At 39.5% G+C, this 21,649-nt stretch overlaps 1 protein-coding gene across 3 annotated transcripts; it reads left to right on the plus strand.

The window, feature by feature from the left end:
* Positions 1-1,143: 1,143 nt before the first annotated feature.
* Positions 1,144-21,048, plus strand: LOC146621165 (ceramide transfer protein-like). 3 transcript variants are annotated; one of them, XM_085367262.1, is made up of 18 exons: positions 1,144-1,772; positions 1,877-2,011; positions 4,253-4,369; positions 10,988-11,095; positions 11,242-11,380; positions 11,867-11,950; positions 12,079-12,236; positions 14,352-14,444; positions 14,610-14,696; positions 14,810-14,902; positions 15,297-15,374; positions 16,034-16,129; positions 16,294-16,426; positions 16,517-16,587; positions 16,680-16,808; positions 17,746-17,875; positions 19,410-19,547; positions 19,749-21,048. In XM_085367262.1, the coding sequence occupies exons 1-17, from the start codon at positions 1,683-1,685 to the stop codon at positions 19,535-19,537; spliced, it is 1,869 nt and encodes a 622-aa protein (XP_085223388.1). In that variant the 5' UTR covers positions 1,144-1,682; the 3' UTR covers positions 19,538-19,547; positions 19,749-21,048. The 3 variants fall into 3 exon arrangements, with proteins under 3 accessions (XP_085223388.1, XP_085223389.1, XP_085223390.1); XM_085367263.1 differs by having other exon boundaries at positions 11,870-11,950; XM_085367264.1 differs by lacking the exon at positions 15,297-15,374.
* Positions 21,049-21,649: the final 601 nt, after the last annotated feature.

The raw sequence follows: 21,649 nt of genomic DNA on the forward strand, positions 1-21,649 counted from the left end.
CTTGCCCCTGGAGGGGGGAATTGCACCCAGACCCAGGTGGGGTGAAATGTAGTTTCGTTGCAAACAACGAAACAGATCCTCACAACACGAATATCAAGGTAAATATTTATGTGGCGTCACATTTACATGAAACATGAGTGCTATAGCACTCACACAAAACATATTCATGTTAACTATTCCTACCTGTGATCAGAAGTCATGCCAAATAGATTTTTTTTATTCCAGTTTTACTGGTTTCTTGTGTTAAATGTAAACCGCTTCTTTTGATTGGACTGATTCTTGCTGTGGGTAACAAAAAATCTCCTCCTGTGGCTTGTATGTGAGGTAGAAGAATCATGTTTGTCTACACAAAAAGTTAGGCTATATACAACATTGTTTTATACATACAGTTGTAGTCATTGGAGACTATGCAGCAACTATATATATATATATATATATATATATATATATATATATATATATATATATATATATATATATATATAGCCTATATATATATATATATATATATATATATATATATATATATATATATATATATATATATATTATACAAGTAAAGAATAATGCAACCTATTTATTAGAGTTAACCAGACATTTATCCATTATTACAGTTTTTGTTCTATACACCCAACAGTGGACAATATCTACTGTTCTATTTTTTGTTATTTCTATTTTTCATATTTTTGATCTGATCTATCGTCCCACTACAGATCACCCTATTGGGCAGAGCCTTGATGATCAAAGCCTGGATCAGCTGATTGATTTTGGTGTTAAAAATGCTTAACACGTAACTACTTTTAACTAGAGAAATGTCATTTCCCATTTTGGCAACTTTATTAATAGTTTTTCTTATTTATTCTTTCTTCTTATCTTAGATTATATACTAATTATATCACTAACAAGTTCTAGTGAGATAACTTGAAGCAAGCACACACGTTAACAGTAAATCTTATAAACCCGTTTGAAATACTTATAATACCTATTTATTTGTGATACAATGTTTGAAACTTTTGATTTAAAAAAAATATCCAGCTTTTAATTTTATTCAAACACATATAACTTCCGGTCTGGGGGTGACCGGCGGTCGTACACAGTAAAGCGTGGCTGCGGCTCCTCCCCCCTCGACCCGAAAGTCCTCCACTGCTGCTAACTGAACTGCGGAACCACAGCAGAGACTCAGTCCGCTGCTCGTCGATTTTCAGATGGAAGTTGATGTGTAGTGGTTTCCCCGAAGGCCTCCATGTCGAGCAGGAGCTTATGGACAGCAGCTAAGATAGCTAACGAGCGCAACCACAAGTTGTTAGTTAATGTAATACTAGCTAGTTGCGTCATTTGATAGCCACCGCTAACTTAGTTAGCTAGTCTCAGTGGTATACGACGTCAGTTTCAAAACAAAGCACGCAAAACGGAGAAAATCAGATCCAGCTGTCACCTCCAGAGTAGGTGGTGGCCAGACAAGCTAACTCGGTTGAAGTCTGTCAGTGACCTAAGGTATATTACGCCACCTAGACGCTGTTTTGTACTCTCCATTAATGGCCAATTAACGTTATTTTGCAGACCTTAAGTTGAAGAACGTTTCTGCAACCGTATTTTAACTCAACGAATCCAGCAACTAGCGTCGAGCTACGTGGTTGCACTGATACGATCAGATTCAACTTTTCTTGTAAACTTGGAGTTAAATGTCCGAGAAGAGTTCATCGTCCAGTTCGGATGAGGATGTGGACCCGGAATCCGGGCAGCCCCTGGAGCTTGGAGGCGTCCTAAGCAAGGTAACTTTAATTTAATCGGTGTGCAAGTGTTGCTGCACTAGATCACCTGCTGAGCGCGTGTTGCAGCTTTGTAACTGTGTACTTCACGTCTTGTGTGTTTACAGTGGACAAATTACATACACGGGTGGCAGGACCGATGGGTTGTGTTGAAAAACAATACTTTGAGTTACTACAAGTCGGAGGATGAACGGGAGTACGGCTGCAGGGGCTCTTTGTGCCTCAGCAAGGCAGTCATCACAGTAAGTATTTAAACTGGCCAACATCACAGCGAGCTTAGCACCTGTTCAGCATTTCAGTAAGTGAGGGCTCATAAGAGGATAGTTGTTTCTCTAGTAGGTCTCCCTGTTTTGATCTCTTCTTATTCTTAGCACACGCTCTCCATGTTCCTCTAAGACAGAAAGGTGAACATTAACTTATATTGAGGCTGTGTTGAGATTACAGATAGATATTTGAGCATACCAAGGGAACATTGCTTCAGTGATCATAGCGCTATCAATTGTTCGTGGCCCTTGTTATCTACTATAAATTAGCGTTTGCCCAGGGTTTCAGATGTAAGCTTTGACCACACACTGTAGAGGTTGGACCTACATTCTTCCTATTCTGGCCTCCTGTTAGTCAGATAAACTGAGACCTACCACCCTGGTTAAATATTCACTGCTCTCTCTCTCTCTGATCATACAAGTACAGAAGCCAAACAATTGGTTTTACTGTAATTTGCGCAGCTGTGTTCAATAGGATTACACGATTTTTAAAAGTACAACTTAAGAAGGTCACAGTGAGGTCCTGCTGCTTGTTGGTGTGAACATAATATCAGTTCCTATGCTTGTGCAGACCTGAATGGAGCACGGTTGTTTTGTAATTGCGCTATAGTAGCCAAACCAAGAATGTACACAGTTTTATTACACATGCTCACAAGTAATTGGAGCAACATGACCCAAACTTTTCCCTGCCTCTATTTTTTTTTTCCACTAAAGCGGGGTCTAAGGACTCAGGAATGCACAAACAAATCTTTGCTTCTTAGCTCCCATGTAACAGCTACACACTGATACACAACTTGTAAGTAAAGACCGACACCAGAAGCTCCCATTGATTGTACATGTCATTGCATTTTCCCACCATTTATCAGTTTTAAGAGTTAATCTAGTATAAGTAATACTTAATATTTGTATATCTTGTATTAAATATTATTAAATTAATCTGATGCACACAGATGCGTTGTAAAATGTCACAAGAAGGAAAAGTTAGGATCTGACAATGACTAAGTCTTATCAGTGGACTGATAAGACTTTTCGTGAAGAAATGTACACGTTTGAAAAACAAAAAAAAAGCTAATGCCGTGTAGATACAGCTGTGCTTACGCAAAGGGGAAGAGAACGTTCCAGTCATAGGGAAAGCGTTATAAACTTCATTGTAAAGGGAAGGTTTATGGTCTGTGCCTGATGCAGCAGTGCAAGATAAACTGGATTTGTCAAAGCTATAATCATGGCTGGATGGGCACAAAGTTGCACACACCTTTATAGTGAAAATTTAAAACAGGAGCACTTTTTTCATATCCGACTGTTTCTGGTAAGGGAATACGGCAGCGCTGATTTTGTTAGGAACTTCAGTAAAAAGCATTTAAGGGTCATAAAAATCCACCCCATGCTTGTGCCCATTCTAAATATACAAGCTGTGAAATGCAATACCAGCGTTAAAGCATTACTACAATGTTACATAAAGTTTTGCAGGCTGACAATAGATGTCCAGAGTTGTGTGTTGCTGTTGTCAGTGGCTGCAAATAAGCCAGCACATGAGCAACATTCAGCAAATCTAATTAAACTTTGGCAGCATACAATTTTGTCAGCTGACAGAGCAGCTGTATTCTGAACACTGCTGAATAGGGAAAATGGGGGTGGGGACGGACAGAGATTGAACCCCACTGTGTCTTACTCGTTGCAGATCTCTTCTCAGCTGTAAGCAAATTCCAGTTTCAGAGGAAAGGAGAGAATTCTTTGTTGCACATGTTTTGGTGCCTGAGGCGGTTAGTAGCTGGAGCTGGGTGGGGTGTGTTGTAGAATGTGGAAGTGCAATAGTTGAAAGACTTGGTTGAGAAATTGACGGAAATCTTATGATGACCTTGGGTCAGGTGACAGTGTGCTGGAATAATCTGTTTTATGTAGCGCTGCTCCACTACGGTTGTTAAGGGCTACGACAGCAGGCTCAAGACATCATCTTCTAATTAAAATCCGTCTTTATTCCATGGCATATGCATTTCTGTGGCTGATTAAGTCCATATGTGTCTGGAATGTGTCATTGTTAGTAATCCTTTGCCACAGACAGAGAGGTGCTAAAGTGGGATTTTGCTCTTTCCTTAGAAATGTTATTCATTAAGGGAAAATGTTATTGAAATTTGTATTTTGATATTCAAATTTCTGGTTATTTTATTTTCTGACTCATGCACTCTAATAACTACCCATGCGCTCTGCCTTCTCTCTGCACAGCCTCATGAGTTTGACGAGTGTCGTTTTGATGTCAGCGTGAACGACAGCGTTTGGTACCTCAGAGCCGAAGATCCCGAGCACAGACTCCAGTGGATTGAGTCGATAGAACTACATAAGGTGAGCAGTTTGGTGATTTTTCTCTTTCTTCTGCATATTTTAAAATAAACTTTCTCCTTAGCTTCTTTCGAGATCATTGTTTGCCTGTCATACAGACTTTCTTGGGATTATATTATTTTTGCATGCGAGCTGCATTACCTTGACAGATTAATTTTAGGTAACATGATTTCAGTTCCTGTTGTCATCAGAGACAGCAGGAGCTTGTTGAGAATCAGAAAAGTGTTTCTTAAGCAGTATTGTGTTAGCTTTTCTTCCTTTTTTGCTGATGTAATCACTTAAAAATAGTTTTGCTGTCCGTGTTGTTGGGTTTTGTTTTGTTTTTTTTCAGCATTCGAGTTGAATTTGAGTTCAAGGCTTGTTTCTTTCTTTTTTCCCTTTTTTGAGTTTTATCTGTTTCCTTTCTTAGTGAACAGGGTGTGGCAGGGCAAGAATCAGACCCATACACACATACTGAGAGCTCTTTACCCTGGGAATGTGAGGAATCTGAAGAGTGAGGGGTTGATGTGGGGATGTTGTTACATAGTAGGCAGCTGTTTTCTCTGCAAGGACATCTGGTTAATGGTATATCACCTCTGAGCATAAAGTTTGTAAAACAAATTGGATATGGTTCAGGTAGTGTCTGAAAGGTTGTATTTAGGTGTGTGTGTGTGTTGGTATTTTGGACCTTCATTTTATAAGGCTGAGACTGTGTAACTTCGGATCACATGACTTCAGACTGTTGATACACAGTTGCCCCAAGGCCTCTACTTGGAAGCGGATTGTGGGGTTAGTCAGGGAACTTAAGGTTTAACTCTGAGTTTTGGGGCAAAAGTTACAAAGTTACCGGAGGTATTCATTTGATTGTGTGTCTCACTCAGTGTCTCGGCTGATTAAAGCACTTGTTGACCTTAAAAGATTATTTTCAAGTAAGTCATTTAAGTTAGTGGGTTTTTTTTTTTTTATACTTGTCCTTTACTTACTTCAAGTAAAGTTTAAGCGTAACAGCAGGTTATACATTTTAAATTCGATACATTTTTTTCTAACCCTATTCCTCATTGGTCATCTGGAGAAAACACTGTCTCTTTTATGTAAACACGTTCACAGCTTCCTCCCCCAAAACTGTGTGGTCTGTGTAAGACGATAACCAATGTCATGACACCATACCACATGGCGTGATGATAGTTGTTAGGCACATGCCTGCAATATCATCTGTAAAGAGAACGGGGTGGCAATGGTGGAGCTGCCAGTTCTCATGTTCTCTGGCAAAAGCCATATGAGCGGCATGGTGCACAGGTCCCACTAAAGGACACTGGACCCTCATGCCACCCTCATAGAGTCTGTTTCTGACAGTTTGGTTAGAAACATGTACACGAGTAATCCTCTAGAGGTCATGTTAAGGGCTTGCTCCATCTGTTTGTCATTGCATAAAGGAGCAGATCCTGCTGCAGAGTTGATGACCTTCTACAGCCCTGTCTAGATCTCTTGTTGTACCATCTTGTCTCCTCAGAAGTGACAAGGAAAGAGGCCACCAGCTGGAAATCTATTTTTTTTGGGGGGGGGGGGGGGGTTTGTTGCCTCTCCGGTGCATCTATTGATACTTTGACTTGAACAGCATGCTTCCTAACTGGACAGACTGACATTCCTGAAGTTGAATGGAGATTTGTTGTTAACTTACTACTGCCTTTCTTTAAACTGCAGTGCATTACATCGGTGGTACATTCATTTCATGGTCCATGCCAAAATGATGTAAGAGACTTGTTTTTATAGTGGTTCTTATTGTAGCGCAGTGAACACGCACCATTCAAAAAACATTCACTTTTTCATGAATTCTCATAAGCCGTGCTTCTCCACCGAAGAGTGCTGTCAGTTCACTTTGTGAGTCCTGCTGGATGGTTTTTAGTGTGGGTGTGAGTGACCTGAGGTCAGCAGTCCATTAACAAGGGTGTGAGAGTATTTCAAAGTTATGTCTGAACTGTAACCCACAGCAACCTCAGTGAGCTTAATGAAGCACCACCTCAGCATTACTGTAGTGTTTGTACTGCTCCCAATTGGAAAAAGAAGGACTTGCATCATGCAGTGTACACTATGTGGAATATTGTTGTCTGTGTTTCCAGGCTAACTAGCATACACTAAAGTTTCTGCTGAAACTCTAAAACATGTGCTATAAATATAAATATTTCATTTGTAGGTTCTTTTTCTGTCCTAGTCCTCAACACTTCTTCGCAACAATAGAGCACACACACATAACAGCATCTTTCCAGCATCAGTGTGATAGCAGTGCATTTCAGTGTAAATCGTTGAAGGTCACCCTTTTCTACTTTGTGGCGTTCTTTTTATTTTTTTATTTTTTTGTGTGCCACTTTTATAAATTCATACAGGGCAAGTTAATAATCAGTATTTAACAACTCTTAATTTGCTTTAATGTGGGGTGACTAATGATTCCAGCTTTTAAACACCCCAAAAGCAAATGGCTATTATATGTATATCACCGTGGCAAAATTAAGCTGGTCAGAGGTAGTTTTTGTGCAAATCCATTTGTGTTTTTATGTGTGGGTGTGTTTGTGTTGGTGGTGGGAAAAGTCGTGCTAAATGTGGGGACGTTAAGTGCCGCTCTCGATGAATAATACATTTGTTTAATCGCCTGTTCTCACAGCAACAAAATCAAGAGGGACACATAAAACTCCTTTGCACAGAGAAGGCTGATCCATTTAGGAGTATTCAAAGGGGTCATATAAGGGAGGGGGGGGAATACTTACTGTTTTATTTGTGGGTTTGCTGCCACTTCTTTGGGATGGTTTTGAGGACTGTCTGAACTTCACTGGTCCCTTCACATCTCTTTGTAAAGGAGAGATAAAAGGAAAGAAGTAGATAGAAGTAAAGCTCCAGACAAGTATTATCCCCTGCCTCCCACTCTCTGCTGCTCTCTCTCTCTCTGTTATAATATACAGTATGCTTCTTCACTCGCCCACCCATACTTTATTGGTTTATTACACAAACAGCCCCAGACAGCCTGCGTTTCGCTCTAATGCATACATGCATGCACCCTTCATTTTCACCCTTCTCTCGCTCTTACTCTTCCATGCAAACACACACAATCACGGTTGCTTGCTCAGTGATGGATGCCGGACATAAGGACGGACAAGAGGAAAAGGTTTCACATATCAGGGTGTGTGGTCTGTTGATGGTTGTGTGCAGCGAGAGTGGAGGGCATGTTGGTGTTTTTGTCTTTGAGCCCATGTGTGTGACTGTAAAGGACTGACTGACAGGGGACTCCGTTTCACTACCAAGGAATTTAGAAGACTCCTTCCTTTGACTGAGACGGTGCAGCTAGTGTCTGCCTCGTCTCTGTTCGCTACGGAGGAAATGACTGCTTTTCTCTGTTCTTCCTTTGCTTTTCTTGTAGCTCTGTTCTTTTACTTGATGAGCTGAGCTAAAGCCTGCATGGCTTCTCTTCTCCTCCTCCTATTTCCTTTTGTTTAATAGTGAGGTGTGTCCGGGGAAACGGGAATACCGGATTAAAGCTTCTGAACTGTCACAACATTGGGAGTGTTGGGGGAAGTGGCTGGCCATGTTGAGGCCAGCAAACCGCCGGGACTGCCGCAGTGTCCTGCTCTGCTTTGGCTGTTGGAATGGCCGGATGGTGGGCTTTTAGCACTTTGGCATGCTGCTTGCTCCCTGTCACCCATCACTAAAATCTTTAATTATGATTCTAGTTTTATGGCAATAAAAATGATGTGATCCATCTCTTCCGTTGCCCCCACTGCATAAATTTTATTGTGCTTGCATGTAGTGTTTTAAATTGAGATATAAGAAGAACTAGTCTCTTTAATGAACTTCACTGCATGCCAGCCTTAGTCACTATTAGTAGGAAATTAGACCGAAACTGCATAGCTCATAGCTAACCTCAGATGTATCGACAATCTCTGAGGAGTTTACATCACATTTACCCTCATTTCATCAGCATCAACATTATAAAACCTTCAGATCAGGACGCCATTTCATTCGTCGAGAATGAGTGGAGTTAAGTTTGCATGGTTGTCATGCAACATAAAAATGCCAGTCTCTGGTCACAGGTTGGTCTCGTCATTGCTTCACTGCACTTTACTGCTTTTTCTGTTTGTACCAAATTAGCAACACTGTAAAAATAACATCTGTCATCTGCACAAAATGGTAATTATATAGTCAATCAAATGTAATAATCTGCATTAGCAACAAATGCAGAAAAGAATAAATATATTTTAGATTGAAGGCTCTAGTGTTTAGAAAGCATTGAGGATGTCGCATTTCACTTAAAACTGGATTTTTAGTTGGGATACTATTATATTAGCAGTTTAAATCAGCTTTTACAGTATTTATTTATTTTTGCATTTATGTATTTGTTTTTTATTTTGTTGTAAGATATCTGTAACACTTTTTGCCAAAACTTTATTAACCCATGTAGCTCTTAAGTGTATTCACTGGCTTTCTTAATAAGAATTAATAAATTTTCATGTTTTGTTAAAGTCATTATTACTCTAAGACATCCATCAGCAAATACAGTTGCTATGGCAGTTATCTGGATATTGATATTTGTGGCTCGGCATTGACACGCTGAAGCTTTGCTCTCTGTGGGTAGAGATTTAGAAAATCTTCTCTTTTTTTTTTTCTTTTTTTTTTAAGTTATGTTTACATTTTGCTGGCTATCCAGTGACAGCCAGCCCGAAAGCAGAAGATTGTTTTAAAACAAACAGTTGCTTTGACTTTGGACTCTCAGTGTATTTGTGTGTGTAGTCTGTGTCATTACAGTGTACAGTTCAATGAATGTTGCTGTGGTTAGTTAAGTGAAGGTGCTTTATTGTCACTGTTTTGAATTTAAATTCGTTCTGTGGTGTTTTTTGTGTGGTGATAATGTGTGTCTTGTATGAAAAATACAAATGTTGTAAAAGGTTAATCACAACACTGGTAGAGGGGAGGAGTAAATCTGGTTGTTACTTAAATCTTGTCTTTGTGTAGCTTTTGAAACAGAGAAGCTATATACTGCTTTGTACTAAATACATGCTTTAATATGTCAGTTTTATCGTGTTTTGAGATTGCCTGTCCAGCTCGTTCTCACTAATGTTACATCTCGGAAACAATTCACCACAACTTTACGAAGTGTTTTTGGACATAATTCAAGAATTCATAAGTGAACAGCCTGTTTTTACAGCAGCCATTTTAATACGAAATGATAGATAAACACACATGAATCACATAAATTAAAGCATTGTACCTAAACAGTACAAACCTTCAGTGGTGTTTTAATCACCTATTTCATGTGAGAATGGCTGCAGGAAAAAGGTTTGTGACTAAAATTTAGACAAATATCTGCAATAAATTCATGAAGTATTGACATTTGATAACTAAGAGGTCATGTGCAGACAGATACAGATGTAAACTGCAGCTTGACTGCTTGCAGAAGGCATGCAACTGTGAAGCAATAACCATGATGTTAATATCACAGCAAACTCTTTATTGAGTGATTAAGTTTTCTGTTGCTATGGTTTTAAACACTTAGATCGTTACCTGGTTGCCGCTGTTTGATGTCGGTTTTCTCAGTCTCTCACTGTGGGATATTACAGCAGAGGAATTCACGTGGGCGCTCTGTCAAGATTGTCACCTGATCCCTCTTCAGTTTGCTCTCTGTCGTTAGGAAATTTTTCTGCATGCCAATTAGCCAACGGAAATCGCTTGCAACCATGTCTTAATTTTGAAATCAAGTGGAAAATTGGACATAAAGCCATGACTAAACCTTGGGAAATCACCTGAGAGTCTTAAAACATATTACCACCATGGCAAAATAATGTTTCCGTTTATGCTGTGTAAATGGTAAATGGCCTGTATTTATATAGCGCTTTACTAGTCCCTAAGGACCCCAAAGCGCTTTACATATCCAGTCATCCACACATTCACACACACATTCCATGTAAGGAAACATGTGCATTTAAATGAGAGGCTTTAATAATATGGGTTATGAAGTTGCTGTCTGTATGGACACTTTGACAACTGTGTGTGGCATGTACAGCTTTAGAGATTTTTGGCTTGGTATTAACACTTACTAAACTAAAATATATATATTACATATTTATATAGATCTCTTTTTACTTTGCTGACTCAGTAGTGCAGGAATCGTGAAGTCATCAGTTTGCTGTTGCAGAACGGATGTCATCACTGCCACTCCCTAAATCCTGGTCATAAATCAATTTTGTCATTTCAAATGAAACGATACACTGCATGTTAGCACACACATCACAATAGTTACAAGAAACCCTTGTGAAGTTACTAAAGTAGCTTGACAGTTATTTCCATGGTTACTCAGCCACCACGCATTGGGCCTAAAGGCTGGGTTTCTGCATGTCTCTTCGTCAACCTTGGCCAGTCTCTGCAGACTGTGAGGGAATGTTTCTGTGTAGGTGTGGGTCCTGCTCGGGTCCAGCTCAGCATTAGTCAGGAACTGAGCTCCCTATGTCTAACTTTGATGATCACCAGGTTTTCTTATTATATTGCAGTTTGTTTAATGTTTAATGTGCCTTTTTACTGATCTTTTGTTCCTTCCTCTTTGTCTCTTCACCTTTTTGTTTCGTGTCTCTCTTGCTGTCCTCCCACATTCCCACGCACCTGCAGGCTGAGTCTGGTTACGGTTCAGAGACGAGTCTGAGGCGTCATGGTTCCATGTTGTCTCTCACCTCAGCAGCTAGTGCCTTGTCTTCCACATCTACATCCTCCTTCAAGGTAAATCATCGTCATCAGTGACTGAGTTGAAAGATCTGGTTAAGCGTGACATCTCTTTTTTCTTTTTTTTCAGTCTTTTATATTATCTTTTTCCTGTTTGCATCTCTTCGTCTTCTCTCCCCCCCCCCCCCCCCCCCCCTGCTCAGAAGGGGCACAGGTTGCGTGAGAAATTTGCAGAAATGGAAACTTTCCGAGACATCCTGTGCAGACAAGTAGACACCCTGCAGAAGTACTTTGATTCCTGTGCCGATGCCGTTTCCAAAGATGAATTTCAGAGGGACAGAGGTATACCAGTTGTTGACCTTGCATAGCATCAGATTTACTTCAAAAATAGATGTACATTTGTTTTGAGTTGCCTCTGTTTGTAAAACAGTGATCTCTGGAGCAGTGTGGGGGAGTTGGCTTTGTTGTTTACTGGCACAGCAAAGCAGAACATTAACAGAGATCTTTTTTTTATCCGTTTCATGCAGTATGAGAGTAGGTAATGCTCATTGAGAAAGGATTCAGAAATCAATAACTTAACAAGACATTATGTGGGTTTAAATTTGCTGTCAGGTTTTTTATTTGTACTATGTTTATTGAATTTGTATTACAATGCAGACACAACCCTAATTGTTTATTTGCACAAAGATATTTAATGTGTTACCTGCAATTATGTGGACGTGGATTATTCAGTAACATGAAATAGGTTTTAAAATATTATAAGTTATACACTAATAACTATGCAGGGCAGGGAGATGAAGCTATGACTGCTTGTTGTTTTCTAACTAGTAGAGGATGATGACGATGACTTTCCCACTTCTGCGAGACCTGACAGCGAATATAATCACAACAATAATGGCAGCAAAGAGAAATGTGAGTCTATCTGTAAATACTCTTTGACTTTCCATTGCATTACTTGGCTTGATTATAACAAATTCAGTGTAAGTGTGAACACCATTGTTTATTTTTGTTCTTGCTTTCTCTCTTCCTCTCTGTGCCAGTGTTTTCTCCTGCCAGTCCTAAAGGTATTAATGGGATAGACTTTAAGGGTGAAGCCATCACTTTCAAAGCCACCACAGCAGGCATCCTCTCCACTTTGTCACACTGCATCGAGCTGATGACGAAACGAGAAGACAGCTGGCAGAAAAGACTGGACAAGGTACGGCTTTGGACAAAGAGTAAAGTTTCCCCAATGGGCGTGTCTGCAGCCACCGCTGTGGGTACTGCTGCTGACTGAGGAGCTGAGTGTTGCTTCCATTTCCCTTAAAGAGCTCGATGTTATCATTTGGGCTCTGTCTCTGAGGTTGTGATGCAACACTCGGTTGTCTAGACTTGATACTTACAGTATTGTAACATTTATAATTAAAAAGGTGCAGTTTTTGTTTTGGAAAGGTTACAAGGTGATTCTGTAGACTTGACTCTTTTGGAGTTATTAGTTTAGATGTGCTTCTTCAATCTTTCAGTCTTTATTTTTCTTCAGTCTGTGTGCGTCTTCTATTAAGTGACTCATTATTCTGGGATTCTGCTCTTGCACTTTATATTCTATGGGAAATATTAATGAAATAAACTGCTTGCAAGATGCTTTGCAGTTCAATTCTTCATCCAAGCACCTGCTGTAAATGCAAAGCAAATCTCATTCATTACAAAAGGAGACTGGAGACTATGCTCAGGCAGCAAGAAAAATCATTTCAGCCGTCCTTATAATCCAACTATCCACTGAAAGGTTTAATGTGAACTTGCTACCAAGCATCATTGGCAAATATGGGTTGGTAAATACATGGATAAGTCAGACTTCCTATAACGCACTCATATTCATTAATATTCAGTGAGTGGCCTGTGTCTTTAAAGGAATGCTCTTCAGAGCTCATATAATCCGACCTCGTCAAACCAGTTCTTTTCCCTGTGTAAGGTAGGTGTGCTCCTGCCCAGCCCTCAAAGCCGGGAAGCCTTTTACAGTTAGAATACCTGAGTGACACTACCTCAAAGTTATCAGTGTTTTGATGTATATTAGCATACACTCAGAGGAACAGGACATACCTCACCTCACACTTGAAGTTTACATTAGAAGATGAGTACTCGGACTTCAAGGCAAAGTTTGCCAAAGCGAATGTTACAAAGGAGGACGACAGAGCTGCTCAAACACCAGACACAAAAATGGATACCTCTGCAGACCCACGGCCATTTCTTTACAGTAGGTCTCTGTATGTCAGGGTCCTGGTTGTCCACAACTTACTGCAGTATCACATTCTGGTTATTTTGTGTTTTCTGGAATATATCTAGGCCTCTCTTTGCACTTTGTTCAGTTTCTTTGACTTTGTGTCTTATTTTTCTGCATTTAATAATATCTCGTCAGAGCTTAATTGTTTTGTATTATAGATGAGCCTGTTTGATTCAGCTTACCTGTTGTTGTTTTTTTTGTAATTGCTGTACGTCAAAACTTTGTCTTAAGTATCTTTTTTCCTGCAGTTCAAGTTGTTAGACTGTATTTTTGTTCATCTTCTTTTGCAGACAGGCGATTTACTGCATTCCTGTTATTTTAAGTGATAGATTTTATTATAACAGTGACACTGGAATATAGTCCAACTTCTTTAGTTCTCTATTCAAGCAATCATTGAGATTATTTGTGTGAAATGACAGTTTTTGTCCCTGGCAAATAACATTATAGACACACAATTAAAATATTTAAAACTTGTTTAACAGATGGCTGAATAATGGGGTAGTTGACTTCACTTTTATGATTTTTTTTTTCTTTTCTTTTTTTTTTAAATCACCTGTCATGTTGTTAATTTAAGCATAGTGTTTGGTGTGACAGGAAATGTTTCCACACAAACTCCTGACAATGTTATGAGAATGAGGCTGGGACATTGTCTGAAGTAAGACATAACACACAACAGGAAACAGTGTATTTCTGTCCACACACTATTGGAAAAAAACTCTGTTTGGTTTTGGGGAGGAAGTTGCTTGTATAAAAACGACACAGGAGACCTTTCTCTTGCGGTGAATTAAACAGGCAATTCATGTGCTTGGCTGGAAATCACACCTTTTTTTTACCAGGTTAAAAACTGTTTAAAGTAGAATCGGACTGCAGTGGACGGTTGTGTTGTCACATGCCCTTCTGCTGGATGACGTCAAGAAAAGGCTAGGGCTACAGTGCTGGTTCAATGGGTTTCTGTGTTTACACGCTCTACGTTTTTATTCAAAGTTTCAATACAGCTGAACTAACCATAACAGCATCTCGTGTGTGTGTGTGTGTGTGTTGTGTGTGTGTGTGTAGGAGCTGGAAAAGAGGAGGAAAGTAGAAGATGCCTACAAGTCTGCTGTGAATGAACTAAAGAAAAAGTCACACTATGGAGGCCCAGACTACGAGGTACAATGAAATCAGATAAGCTGAATGGATTAGATAAAAACTAGATGACGACAGTAGGAAGATTTCCTGATGTTGCACATCCCTGTTGTTTTTAATCTTGGGTGAGGCTTTTCTCACAGGAATCACAAATTCTGACATTGTGTGCTTGTTATTGTTTGTTCACAGGAGGGGCCCAACAGTCTGATCAATGAAGAGGAGTTCTTTGATGCAGTGGAAGCTGCACTGGACAGACAAGACAAGATAGAGGAGCAGGTGTGATGAAGACCTAAATGGGCCTCGCAAAGTCAGGACATGTTTCAAAAACATGAATCTCCAATAAATTAATCTATAAACAAGTGTCTATTTCTGTTTACTGTTTCCCTCAGTGCCAGTCAGAGAAGGTCAGAAAACCTCGACTAACTCTGGCTTCCCCTAGTGATGCCTACTCCACCATCGGTACACACAGATTTGCCAACAAGGTGCGCAGCATATTTTTATTGTCACTATACCTTTCACCCTATTCCTATCCCACTGTGTTGTAATTTAAGGCTACAAGTTGCTGCTCTTTTCTTTGCCTAATCATTCCTGTAAAAATCAAAGGCAGCTTACAGCCGGTGTGAGCTGCCTACTTGGTGCTGACTCCTGAAAAATTACTCATGATGTGGTCATGTGTCATCTTAACTGTTTAATGTCTTAACTGTGGGGCAATCATTTTGTGCCCACTGCAGTGTTTTTCAAGAGCTAACATGATGGCTTCATATGAAATCCTACTTTAGCAGGTTGTGGTTGTTCTCCTCTGCTCTGCTGCCGTGGTGTCTTTTTCAGTTTTTGTTGTTTATTCCTTTCTTTTTCAACCCTCTCTCCGCTGTACAGCCCTATAGCCACTCTTCTTCCTTGTCCTCGATCGAGCTAATCAGTGCTTCAGATGACATTCACAGATTCAGCCCTCAGGTACTGTGCTTGGTCAGCTAAGAGCAGCCTGCTGCTTTCCATGACAATCAGAGAGAGCATGAGCAAACGGCATGTCTACTAACCATTCGCTCCAGGTTTTCACTAATATTTTGAGGATTATAGTATACTAGTGTTTATACATTGTGCTGTACATTGACCCATGAGGGGGGGGAAAACCTACCTAGTCAGAGTTGAAATTTCCCGAGAGAGCAGGTTGAGTTGTCCTTACCACAAAGTAGGTCTTCTGTGCATGTTAGGAATTTGGTTCATTTCCTCCTCCTTTCTTCACTGCACGCTTCTCCTTCCACAGCATGAACAGGCATGAATCCAGGCTAGCTTTGCACTATATTTTTAACTCATTGTTGAGATGTTAAATAACACCCCAAGCAGTATCAAGTGCCTAATATTTATTTGGCTACTGCTTTGTGGATAATGTATTTGCTTAAGACATTCCTGTGATTCTGACACACCAGTAGTTTTCCTCATGCCTCCTATGTTGTTAAACAATAGCAGCATAGGTGGAAGGTGTGTTGATTGGTCAGGGCTGTCAATCATTACACCTGAGCATAGGAACCTCAGGTTCCTCTCTAACTGTGCCTTGTTGGTAACAACAGGAGAAGACTGCCTAACATATCATTAAATCAATATCTGACTCTTAGGTGGAGGAAACTGTGCAGAATCACATGGCTTACTCCATCCAGGAGGTGGGGGGCGATGCCAACTGGCAACTGGTGGTAGAAGAAGGAGAGATGAAGGTGAGGAGAGAGAATGCTGTGAATATTTAAATCTCATTGATGTTTTAAAAGTTATTATGGTGATTTAAAACTTTTAAAAGCCTGAGAAAAATCATCTTAGTTTTTAGTAACGGGTGAAGTTGTTAGTGTGTTTATAATATTCTGTCTGTGGTGCTGTGTAACAGGTATACAGGAGGGAAGTGGAGGAGAACGGCATCGTCCTGGATCCCCTCAAAGCGACACATGCTGTGAAGGGGGTAACTGGACATGAGGTCTGCCACTACTTCTGGGACACTGCAGTCCGATTGGACTGGGAGAGTAAGATCTGTGTTTTAGTCCAACATATTATTACTATTTGACTCTCGTTGTGTTATTGCCATGACCTGATGTGAACTCTCCCTCCCACAGCCACCATTGAAAATTTCCACGTTGTGGAAAAGCTCTCTGATAATGCCATCATTGTGTACCAGACACACAAGGTATACTGAGTACATGGTGCCTTTTCATCAGTAGCATTAAACCACCTGTTTTTGATTGATTTGCCTGCTGAATTTTGTCTTTCATGTTTTAGAGAGTGTGGCCTGCCTCTCAGAGAGATGTGCTGTATCTGTCAGCCATCAGGATGATTCCACCAAGAAATGAAAACGACCCCGACACATGGCTGGTCTGCAACTTCTCTGTGGACCACGATGACGCCCCTGTAAGATTAACCCTCTGAGGCTTGCATTGTTTTCCATCATGTGTTCATATAACCGCCCAACTCTCTGATACCATTCAGCGACTGAGTGGTGTTAAACATGCTGTTGTGCCTACACTCTGGCACAGTGAGTGATTACATATCAGGCTCATTGAAATCTTGGTATGCTTCTGAATGATGAAACAGTCCAAATATAACACTAAGTTAGCAGTGCCAAGAGAAGTGAGGACTTTGTGAGACAGTCTCACAGTTACTGCCTCAATTCTGCTGCTATAAACACACAGTAAGTTTCCAGGATAAATTGCCATCTCGGGGAGCCATTTGCTGTCATAAACACGCTCTTTCCTGGCAAATGTTGAGATGCTTAATCTGTCTGTGCCTGCCTGCAAAACACTGGAGTACAGTATCTACAGCATTATATACTGTGGTTAGTTTTCAATGATAAGAAACTTCCACCTAAAAACAGAAAGCAAATTTGGATAATAGATTTTCACTGTTAGATTCTGAAATCAACACTTTGTGTCCGCCTATCAAATCAGCCTTAATCAGCCTCTTCTGCATATATTATGTTAGTATGCACACTAATGTAAATAGCAAGTAGATTGTTGTCAGAGAGTAATTAGGTCTGGATTTGAGCTTTAATGCATTAACTGTGTTTTTGTCAGACAAAGACTGTTTTGAGCATGTTTGTATTTGTTTACATCAAAGTACTGTGTTTAGTTCATTAAAGCTTTTACAAACATTTTTTTTTTTTTTTTTTTTTTTTTTTTTTTTTTTTTTTTTAAACAAGACTTTTTTGGGGCGAAACAGAAGAACAGCATTAATCTTACTCACCCTGTCAGTTCATCTACAGTAAGAGTTGTGTTAGCTTGGGGGGTTGTTTGTATTTTGTTTTTGATTATTATTATTGTTGTATTTATTTGTCTATTTTAACTTTCAGCCCACAAACCGGTGTGTTCGTGCCAAAATCAATGTTGCCATGATCTGCCAAACGCTGGTCAGCCCACCAGAGGGTGACAAAGAAATAAGCAGAGACAACATCATGTGTAAGATCAACTATATTGCCAATGGTAAGTACCTCTGAAGATCATCTAGTTTTGATCTTAGCATATGTGCCTGAGGCAAGATCAACGGCCAGCAAAACAAAACCTGTGTAGCAACAACAATCCTGCTATAATGCAACCTACTGTAAATGCCAGAGGCTCCAACCAAACCTCAAATCAGTTTTTCAGTTTTACTCAGTCTGCATGTGTCCCTACACATACAGTGGTGGGAAATAATTATTGTATTATTATTATATTATTATCATTGTAAATGTGCGTTCTTGAGCAGGGGGATTTCTAGTGCTGTGAGATTTCAGTCCATTGCAGTGTAGTGTGTTGCTGATGGTGACTGTGGTCCCAGCTGCCTTCAGATCACTAATAAGCTCCTTCAATTTAGTTTTGGGCTGATCCATCACCTTTCGCGTGATCATCTTCACATCATAGGCATAATCTTGGAGCTCCAACCTGAGGATGACTGTTGGTGCGATTATTTAGAAATTGAGAAATGTATAACCATCAGTCACTGAGCTTCTTGCTGATGGTCTTGTAGACAATTCCAGCCTGTCTGCAGGTCTAAGATCTGGTCCTTGATACCCTCTGGCAGCTCTTTGGTCTCACCCATGGTAATGGAGAGGTTGGAATGGATTTTGTGGACAGGTGTGCTTTATACACCGAACAAGCTGCTTTCTGTAAATGACTGACTGATTGTTATCAGTGTGGGAGACAGAAATCTGTCTGGATTGTAGAGCATCAAATACTTAGGAGTCAATGACGTGCAAAATGATCTATAACATTTATGTAACATGTTTTTCTAGATTTTTTTCTTGATATTTTGTCTCTCTCCTTCAAAATGAAACTACCATAAAAGTTAGAAATTGTTTGTTTCTTTGTAAGTAATCAAACTCAAGTTCATTATTGCCCCACTTTATATGAAAAAACACTAGGCAATAAATAAGAAAAGCACACATGGAATGTTCCAGCTGGCACATATACATATATCAGCTGGGTTGATCCTCGGATTCAGTTTAAATGGTTCAGACAAAGAAATTATTGTTGATTTACATATAGAGACAACAAAAGGCCTTAAAAGAAAAATTATGTATCGAGTAGTTTCAGTGTATCTGGATCCAATGTGACAATCTTTAGCTTGGTAACATCTTGTGTCACAAGTTACAAATGAATATACACCTTTATCCTCATTTGAAACAATCTGATAACAGCATTTTTAAACTTAGTACAGCTGCTCTGACACATGGATCACACAGTCTGGGTTTCTTTGAAATTTCAGTCCAGGCTGCCTCTTCTCTAAGAGGCTGTTACATAAAGGAGCGCTGCAGGGGGAATCTTGAGCCAGTTTATTGCCAGGGATGCTGAGCAGTTCAAAGGATGTTCATTTAATAAATCTTACATTTCCTTCTCCCACTAGAGGGCACCTCTAAACAGTTACAGCTCTCTGTGCACTGAATCACTGAGTTATTGTTAATTGTTTTATCATAAGTCAGCAGGAACACATTGGTTTTTGTTTTCATCTTTGTCTTTATTCCCTCCTGTGTGGCTGCAGTAAACCCCGGAGGCTGGGCTCCAGCATCAGTACTCAGAGCCGTGGCCAAGAGAGAATATCCCAAGTTCCTCAAACGCTTCACCTCCTACGTCCAGGAGAAAACTGCTGGGAAGCCTATCCTTTTCTAAATTTAAACAGGTAACCACAGAAACACTGTTATTAGCAGCGGGATCTTCTATACTTAGTTGTATTTGTATTCTTTTGTTTTGTATCCTGACTTTATTACACTATTTGAGATATCTCCTGGTTGATGTCGTATCTGTTATTTTGAATCAGCCAGCAGATCCATACACTTACTTCAATTTATTCTTTGTATTCTTTTAATCCTGCTCATTTCAGCTTTCAGAGGTGCCAAGTTCACCTGCTGGGGAGACTGCGTTGTTGAAGTGACTGTTGAAGATCACATGACCATTCACGTGTCACCGCACCATCAGGACGTGCTGCTTGAAGATGAGACTGCTTTTGGCCCTAATGGATCAGTAGTTATCATCTTAGATTGTAACCTGTTGGTCATGGGTTCGTTTGTACGTAAGCTGAAACATTTCCTAAACAGTCTTCAAATTGTTACCGATAATTTGCTTTTTGTTTTTTATTTGTTTTTTTTGTTAGGGTTCTTTTTTTTTTTTTTTTTGTAAATTGTTTTGTACATTTACTATGATTAAACTTTTCTTGAACTTTTGGGGGGTTTGCTCTAATCACTAGTATTACAGCTACTTGTTTTGCTGCTGCTAAAGTAACTACCATGAAAGAGGAAAGAGAACAGATACTTACAGTGAAAGCACAGATGAGGTGTGGTACACTATTTCCTCTTTCTTGCCTTTTGCTGATCCTCTTGTGACGACTCTTTGTAGTTTGATGGGGGGTCAGAGCCTAAAGCTTTGAAGTCTTTACATTTCTAGATTGTTATAAAGTAGCTTTCAGAGAACACCGTGGACACAATGTATTGTACAGATAAAACGGTAAGATTTCAAATAGATTATCAATTGTGATAAATGTGAATTGACTCTTAAATGCTTGAATTTGATGACAGAAATGGGCAGATTAGATACAACAAGAGTGATGAGGAGCACTTACTAAGTCTAATTGACTTGTGTTGGACAATATTTTCAACTATCCAGATGATGTCGTTAGTTAGATGCTAAGTTGCGGTATTTGCATGTATTTGTCAGTCAGCATGCTGTTGCTGACAGATATTTGCAAAGGACCGGCCCTAGTGTCTGGTTTGAAGATTCCTCTCTTTCTTTGAGAGCTGAATGAATACATTTTGTACCCTCTAGGTTTTCTCATCTCTATTTTCAGACCCTGGTGAGGCAGGGAAAAGAAAATCTTTCTGTTCACTCAAGAGTGTCAGATTTATAAATTACTCCTGCTTGCTTTTAAGCGGAATTGTTATTAAATGTTAAATAGGATTATCATTTTATAATGTGTTCCTTATGTTCTCAGTCAGATGATTTTACATTTCAGATGCCACACTACCGTGCAGTGGTTTCCTGCACTTTGACTGATAAACTACCCCCAGTATGCCTTAGACGCCAGGAGTTCTGGCTTTCTCTACTGTTCAGCCACCAGACGTGCATTTATCAACACTGAAATCAAACTGGGTGGGGTTGGGAGGGGGAGGGTCAGCATTTCACATCATCTTACCTCAAGGTTTCAATTTCGACTGTGTTCAATGCCATCAATAGTTGGGAGTTTAGCAGTCAGTAGATCTGCATGGTTTGAAAAAAGAGATTTGAGGTTAGGAGGGATCTGGATAATTGTTTTGCAGATAATGATAAGAGCTAAATCTATGAGCGGTGTCAGCTGAAGAATGCATTTAGTCTTTTTAATTTTGATATTTTTGTCAGTAATCTACACACTTTGTATATTTCTAAGTTGTACATCAGAAGTGTTATTTGCACTAAATGTATTGCAATTTGACAATGTTCTGTAAATTAAAATTAATATACAAAAAACTGTAAGTGTTTTTGGTGTTTTATGGTTTAGTTTAGTTTAGTTTTTAAGTTATTACAAACACAGACCTGGAGTCAGAAAAAATGCACTTTATTGTGTCACGAAAGATCTTGAACTTGATTAAAAGCGTTGCCATCAGTGTAGGTGTTCCATAGGGATCCATTCTTGGACCTATTTTATTAACACTTTAAGTGTGTGTCTGTGTATAATCTATATCTCTGTGTATATAATATTTTTGTGTTTTTTACTGTCAGCTGCATTGTATCACATCTGTGTAATTTATGTAG

The sequence above is a fragment of the Diplotaxodon limnothrissa genome, linkage group LG12, assembly GCF_057381915.1.
Source record: "Diplotaxodon limnothrissa isolate DT_005_m linkage group LG12, D_limnothrissa_male_GT1.1, whole genome shotgun sequence".
NCBI classification, from domain to species: domain Eukaryota; kingdom Metazoa; phylum Chordata; class Actinopteri; order Cichliformes; family Cichlidae; genus Diplotaxodon; species Diplotaxodon limnothrissa.

Bases quoted from the DNA above. Each gene is read 5' to 3' on its own strand.
- LOC146621165 (XM_085367262.1), top strand. From the start codon at position 1,683: ATGTCCGAGAAGAGTTCATCGTCCAGTTCGGATGAGGATGTGGACCCG. The intron at 14,903-15,296 runs GTGCGCAGCATA...TCCGCTGTACAG, and splicing joins CACACAGATTTGCCAACAAG to CCCTATAGCCACTCTTCTTC. The intron at 15,375-16,033 runs GTACTGTGCTTG...TCTGACTCTTAG, and splicing joins TTCACAGATTCAGCCCTCAG to GTGGAGGAAACTGTGCAGAA.